Here is a 7,884-nt window from a genome sequence, read left to right on the forward strand (position 1 = left end):
CCCCCCCAAACAAAAAACAAAAGACAAAAAAGGAAAAAACCCTCAAGAAAACAGGAAAACAATAACAGCATCGTACACACAGCAACATAATACAGATACACTTTCTCTATTAAGGATGACTTACCTGTGGCACCAGGGCCGCGTGTACTACAGCACTACCCCGAGTACTCGCATGTCCGATCCCACCTGATCGGGGGTCTTGGGCGTTGTTTTGAATCACAACTGATCTCCTTTGTTCTCCAGCGTTGGGCTCATATCGGGATGAGATTTTCCTGAAGAACAAAGCAGAATGTTGGGAACACTGAAGACCTAGACGGTCAGTATAAGAACGTATAGGTGAAGACCCATTGGAGGTGTTTTTGTTTTGTTTTGTTTGTTTTTCTTTTTTTGTTTGTTCACCACATGTCTATACGAACTGCTATTCATAATCGGGTCTGACAACAACAACAACAACAACAACAACAACAACAACACTGACAAGAAATATGGCAAAAGCAGAAACGAAACACTTATATTTTACTACGAAGCAATGTAAGTGTTTGCTACAACAGATAGAGTGATCGGGTCAAAGAAGCCCACTTCCTAAATGATTTTAAAAGTGTGAATGGAGGCGTTAGAAACTTCTACAATTCCATTTAAAAAAAAAGTCAGGGCTCTTGGTTTAGTTTTAAAAAGGACAGGCAGGATTTTTTTGGGGGGGGGGGGTAACCTGAAGTTTATTATCATGATGTAATGTTATTCAAAGTGCTGATTCGGAAGAACATTTGCAAGTCTATAGTTTACTGACAGCTATTCGTCATTCCAAAATAATATTATTATCCCTAATAAAAAAGCTCTCATCTCCAAAAGTATTGTTAATCCGTCTTTGGATCTTTTACATATTATTCAAGAGAAGAATATCACAATTCAAAATTTTTAATCAGTTTCGAGAAAAGCATTTTTTTCTCGGAGTTCTTATTTGGGTATGGTATATTTGATCAAATTCAGACATGTTTTAGCAAACCATGGCTCTTTTAATACAATGCTGTATTAAAAAATATAATACTACAAAACAAAAACCCTTAAATGTAGAGACACGATTAGTAATAGTATTTCATAGTTAAAGAGTCTCGCCCCACACCCTCACTTTTCTTTTCCTATTTTCCCCCAACACCTTGTGTCTGTCAATCTATCATATTTTCGATCCATTGATTTGTCTAATAAGGAGATTGGCTTTGCTTATAGGCGAATAGGAACATAAACCCCTTGTTCATTACCCTTTACAAAGCTGAAGACACAGAAGCTGAAAAATTTATGTCTTTCCCACTTTCATGTGGGCAAAAGAACATTTGTCTTTTTCCATTTACCCCCCCCCCCCTTCCCTTGAAACCTCTAAACACTCATACATGAAAACACACCCGACCCCTTCCCCAAAACTGCAAATTTCTAGAAATGTCAATTGCTACACTTCATTATTGAGTTGTGAAATGCTTTGTACGTTTTGTTCCTAAAAGCTCTGGGTTTCAATATTAACATAACCTTTACATTAATCTCGGTTGTCTTTCAGACCATAATCTGTTTATCTGTTTTGGATTATAATACCAAATTTCGTAGCAAATAACACAAGTGCTGTGATGCAGAGATATGATTACAGATTGAAGCCGTGTCCGAGTGTTACTGACAATGTCTTGAAATAATGATTGATGTAACTGCATTATCGAAATAGCCCCACCCGGTAATTTAGTTTTGTACGTCTACATTTTGCTACTGACCATACCAAACTTACACGTTGAAACTGCTAAAGCGAATAGGGTCAATGTGTAACTAACAGACTATGTTTTACGAGACCAATTTTCCCATTCCCAATAAATCTAGTTCACCTGTCATTAAAACACACACACACACACACACACACACACACACACACACACACACAACACACACACACACACACACACACACATACACAACACACACACATACACACATACACACACACTCACACACACATACACACATACATACACACACATACATACATACACACACACACACACACACACACACACACACACACACAAACACAAACACAAACACACAAAACAACGTTCCGCTGCAGTCAGCATCAAACTAAAGCGAGATAAAAAGGCACCCCCTCTTTATTCATCTTTTCGTTACTTGACAGTGCTCCCACGTTATATGTATTATCTTCTGATAGATATTTTTTGTGCTATTTATTGTAATTGGGTACTCTTAAATGGATTGAATTTGAACTGTGACAACTGACCCAAGTAACATGAAAACGCCAAGTGGTAGGTTTCCTTGCCAACGCTATTGACTTCTCAGCTTCCAACACAACATCAATAAACACGTATATTTAACGCCGTAGAAGTATTGCTGGTCTTGAAAAGGGTCAACAGCTTTAAGGAAAAAATCCCAAGATTAACCCATATCTCCCTTAAGGCAAATTAAAGGTTTAGGTTTCAATAAGTGGTTCTCTGTACATACACAGTCAATGTTAGTGGCAGTAGTTAATTATTGTGGACAGGTTACAAAGTTATGGAACATGAAGGAACAGCTGTTAGGTTTTCGGGGCATGAAGTTGAATGAACACTACTCTGTTGGTTAAGATCGACAGTGGTGCGCCGATAGCTCAGTTGGATATATGCAGGACAACGGTGTCGATGACCGAAGTTCGATTCTTCAGAGGGGTCGGCTCAAACATGCACCCCTCCACTACCCCCCCCCCCCAAAAAAAAAAAAAACCAGGGCAGTGCTACTGACTGAAGTTGCCTTTAAGCCATTTCCAAAGGGGAGATGTTAACCTGTTCTTATGCACAGTAGAAATGTGAATGAGCTGATTTATCAATGTCTTGCTCATACTGTGCCGGAACAGCGGAGGGGGAGTTGCAGCTTTTTTTGATCTCATCCTTACTGTCGCTATTTTACCTCTACTTCTTTTGTATGTTTGTCACTCTCTTGTGAACTTCTATTTCCAGGATGCCTTGATAGTCGAAGCAGACTTTGTGCTGTTGAGGCTAGAGAGATGAGCAGATTAAGCCTGATTCCCCATTTGGACTTCTCTGTTGACATCCACCCCTTGGCACTCATATAACCTTATTGTGTTGCGAGGGTCGTAAAACTTTACTAAAACTAAAACTCAAACGTGGTTGGTTGGGACAGTAAGTTTTCAAAGCTCTTCACCTATTTGGCTTGGTTCCAGTGAGCATTGACTTTGCATTCCGAAGTCCTGCCTCTTAGAAGACCTACAAGTCTAAATAAAGGCGTGAACCCTGCACCGCATTATAATTCTACTTTGCACCACACAAACGCACTCACACACACACACACACACACACACACACACACACACACACACACATACACACTAACACACACACACACACACACACACACATACACACGTACGCCCTTCCTCACCTTCCACCTCCCCTCCCACACACAAAGAAAATTACAAATTAACAACTGTACTTAAAAAGGAATAGTTCAAGGACAGATGGATTAGTTTTTTTTTCCTCACCCCTCCTCTCTTTTTTTTTAGCTTATTTTTTTTCCCTGCTCATTAGGATAACATTTGTTTCTCTTCCATTTCACAAAAGTGCGAAACTTCATTAAAACTAAAATCCCCTCTAGCTACCACCCAAGGGAATGCGGGCGGACAGACACACTACCATGCCCCATTAGGTCCGTGCACCCAATCCCCTCTTTGATCGTCCATGATCTAAAACAAACTACTCGGCCCATATCATAAATATGCATTTGGGCACTTGATTGCGCTTCTTGAAATGTTCATGTCAATAAATGCCAAACAAGTTTCAAAACAGTCTTCACCCCAGGCTAAACCAATGATCTGTATCCGGGTGATAATCAATCTAATTGAGGCAGCATGGTGAAATCAGGCGCTCGTCAAATTATGAAAATGGAGAAACAGGCCTTTTTTCCGCTAGTTTTGAAATTGCTATCCAATTATTTTTTTATAGCTTACCCTCTTTTATGTCCATATAAAAAAACACTCCGTGTGAATTATACTGAAAAACATTGATTAAAGGCACAAAAATGCGATATTTCTGTTTTCAAGGACTCTTTAGCTAGTGGAGGTACCAAACTTTGGCGGCCCTTTTCTCGCTAATTTCTCCACTGAAACCAGGCGATTTCACTTCCTTCAATCGAAAATATCTTGAGTTTTATTTAAGATATTTCATCCGAGCAAGGCAAATAAAACAGCTTTTAGATAATACCAATAAACTCCACATGCCAAAAATTTGACGAGCGCCCGAGTCCACCCCGTCGTGACACTAATATTGCTGACGATTCTATCGTGTTTAAGCAGCACCTCTCTCTGTCACCTGTTTTCCCCAATGCCGGCACATTAATGTCATTTTCTGAGGCGACTGACCATTCAAACAGTTTTAGGATTCATTAATTAAGGTCTTTTGTTTCAACGGATACAGGTCTAGATATTTATTGTTGCGAGTCAGTTCGCAAATGGCAGACTATCTATCTATCTATCTATCTATCTATCTATCTATCTATCTATCTATCTATCTATGGGAAATGTAACAAAACAAAGGAACGGAGAAGGAAAGGAACCACCTAAAGTATTGATTAGGTCTCCATCTTCTGACGGGCGTGGACTTAAAATAGCCATCTAGACAACTACAAGAACAACATATTTTAAAGTAGCTCAAACTATGTCAGTTTGATCCAAGCCAAATCTTTAAACGGAGAGCATGGTGTAGCCATAAATATCCCTTACAAGTTAGCGTGAATGATGTTTCCAGCTTCGTGGATACACACGCTATGATGGATGATCAATAACATTGTCTGTCCTTTCCTTTTTCAGACAGTTCGTAAGGTCCTTAAAAGGTTCATATTATGTCGGTGCGTAAACAAACAAACCACTCACAAGAATGAAGACGACAAAGTAATTACTTTTTTTCCCAGAAATACAAAAATCTTGAGAGTCACTAATGTCATAGGCCGGACAATGTTTATGGCGCTAAAGCAAGCAGTACTCATTATTCTACAATTTAATTAAACCACTATTATGTCTGTTATTTTAGACATGGGAAACGTTCAAAATCTCAAGAAATGACTGAATATGAAAATGAAAGACGGTTTTTCGATCATCCACAATAGAGAAATTTGTTTTACTTTAACAAGCATAACTGTAGAGACATAGTAAATGCAGCTAAAATAGTAGCATGCTGTTGCAGGTAGCCACGACATAGCGCCCTTGGTAGAGCATGTCTTGCTCAAGAACACAACACTGTATGATACTGTATCCCTTTTCTTCGTAAGTAAGAGTTGTACTTGCAACACAATAATGTCATATAAGTGGCGAAGATTAGAAGTATTACAAATATAGTAATAAACATAAAAAAGAAGGAAGGGAGATAAGGACAACAGATGTTTGATAGGAAAGAAAGAGAAAACCACACCAGAGCTCCCTTCAACTACCAAGCCGCTGTATCCATCAGCCGTGTTACTGGCGCCATTCCTTCACATTGTGTGTGAGCCTGATCACAGTGACCACACTAGGCTACTGAGATAATGTCAATTCCAACGTAATAATCCAAAACGGTGTCATCTTTGGGTTTTTCAACACACCAGCCACCCCCTCAAATCAAAAAACAAAAAACAAAACGAAACAAAAACAAACAACAACAACAACAACAAACAAACAAACAAACAAACAAAAAAACACACACAAAAAACAACAACAAAAACAAACAAAAAACCAAACAAACCAAACCCCAAAAAACCCAACAAAAACCAAAACAAAAGCAAAACATCAAATGGTATAATATTAAGTTACTCCTTCATCGCACAGAGCCCTACTTGTTACTGGAAGAGCTCCACTCGTAAGCCACATCGTTAAAGGCATATCTTTTCATAGAATTCACTATGTCATCTCTCCAGCTTTCTGACGCACCTTTTGTAAAGTATGATCAAGCGGGAGGAAGTTTGCCAACTTAATATTATAAACCGGAGATTTTTTAATTATAAGTTTTACTCACCTGTTGTCTAAGTGATGGTTATGTTGGAGACGACATTTATATATTTTGGATGACTTACATTTTGATTTGTGATTCACATACAGCGAGGACTAGAACTGAACTTTTCTTGGGTTTGATTTTGAAACCTCCACGAGTAATATTTAAATGCAAGAAGAACTAATCTGATTCTCAGCACTCAGCAAATCAAATTTGAGAGAGATTCGAATGCTTTTTCAATTCTCCTTCCGAAATATCCGATTACTCTGTCCCTGAAGGAACAAAAGTGAAATGATATAGATCTAGGTTTAAGCCCCTATCAACACTGATAGATTATTTAAGAGACGGGATCTCCGAGTTTAACGTCCATCTCCGAAAGGACCGAGCCAAGTGGGACATTTGTGTGAAGTGCCTTTCCTAAAGACCCAACGTCGGAGCGAAATAAGTAAATAAAGAAAGAAAAAAGAAAAAAAGAGAGAAAATTACAAATTTAGGATGATAACAATATTATGTCCGCAGTCCCCAAAAGTTGACGGGCGCCTGATTCCACCTCACCATGACACAATAAGTTTACAAACAGACAGACAAACAAACAAACAAACAAAAAGAACTTACTTCCCCGCCATCCTCTCCTCGAGCCGGCCTGCCCGCCACACCTCCAGGGAGATGCGTCCGTACAGACAACCCAACACACAAGTAGGCACAATAAAGATGGAGACCGTCATCCAGGTGACGTAAGCTGCCAGGGTCCACTCGGGGTCAAAGTTTGCCCAGCAGTCGTACACATGTGAGCCTGGGGCAACCTGTAGGGAGAGGTGAAACGTTTTTTAGTTTAGTTTTAGTTAAGAGTTTTGCAGCTCTTGCAACATAATAATGTCATATAAGTGCCAAAGATTAGAGGTGTTACAAGAGAGTAACAAACACAAAAAAAGAAGGGAGAGATGCGAGTTTTTGAGGGTGCGGTGGCGGAGTGGTTAGAACGCTCGTCTTCGAAGCGGAAAGTCCGGGTTCGATCCTCGGTTCGGACACGGAGTTTTTTCGCTTCCTTCAGCCCACCCTGCAGTACTGGTTACCTGACTTTGAGTTGGGGAAGTAAAATCAGCGTGGAAAGGAACTGGCCACCCTAGCACAATATGCCAAAGGCCCAGGAAGTTGTCCCACTAACAAGGAAATCCCCAATGTCCACTTCGGATGCGAGTTAACAATTTTACTTTACTTTTAGTACGATTTTCGGGCTCTCGCAACGGCATAAGGTCATATTATGAGCGCCTAGGGGTGAATATCAACAGTGAAGTCCGCACGGGGAATCAGGCTTACTCTGCTCACCTCTCTAGCCTCAACAGCACAAAGTCTGCTTCGACTATCAAGGTACCCCGGAAATAGCAGGTCAAAAGAAAGTGACAACCATACAAAAAAGGTAGAGGAAAAAATGACGAAAGTAAGGATACGGGAAAAAAATCACAGCAGCAATGTTTGAGTAGTTGCCTGTTGTTTGTTTGATTAATTGTTTGCTCATTTGATAGTATTGTTCTTTCTTTCTTGGTTACTTTCTTTTCTTCGTGCTGACGAGAGTGCGAGTACCGGCATATCACCTTTTTCACAAGTATCCATTTCCTAGTTGAAAATAATTCCTTCCTCCCATTCATAACATAATTATGACTATTAATAATTCCTTTGGACTTTAAATATTATGTTTACAGTTGGAAATTTCGCTTTCACCCCCTTTTTTAAAGCAAATAAGTGTTATGTTTTGTGTTTCTTCTTGTTTGTAAAATTACTTAGACTAGCCCATGGGAAGGCAATAAACAACATTGAAAATCGAAAAGAAACTCTGTTTACACAATTCATACAGACGTAAGTCATTTTTGGCGGCCTTTGACGTACGTCT

The 7,884-nt window shown here is 39.4% G+C and overlaps 1 protein-coding gene across 1 annotated transcript in view; it reads right to left on the reverse strand.

Moving 5' to 3' along the window:
- LOC101849200 overlaps positions 1 to 6,800 on the reverse strand; it is a 46,994-nt gene extending 40,194 nt beyond the window's left edge. The window contains exons 1-2 of the mRNA XM_005096258.3: positions 6,612 to 6,800; positions 125 to 272 (exon numbers count right to left, since the gene is read on the reverse strand). Coding sequence (XP_005096315.2) covers positions 125 to 272; positions 6,612 to 6,721 — 258 coding nt within the window. The 5' untranslated portion in view covers positions 6,722 to 6,800. The remainder of the gene's footprint in view (positions 1 to 124; positions 273 to 6,611) is intronic.
- Between the last annotated feature and the right edge of the window lie 1,084 nt (positions 6,801 to 7,884).

Source organism: Aplysia californica, unplaced genomic scaffold, assembly GCF_000002075.1.
Source record: "Aplysia californica isolate F4 #8 unplaced genomic scaffold, AplCal3.0 scaffold00124, whole genome shotgun sequence".
Classification (NCBI taxonomy): domain Eukaryota; kingdom Metazoa; phylum Mollusca; class Gastropoda; order Aplysiida; family Aplysiidae; genus Aplysia; species Aplysia californica.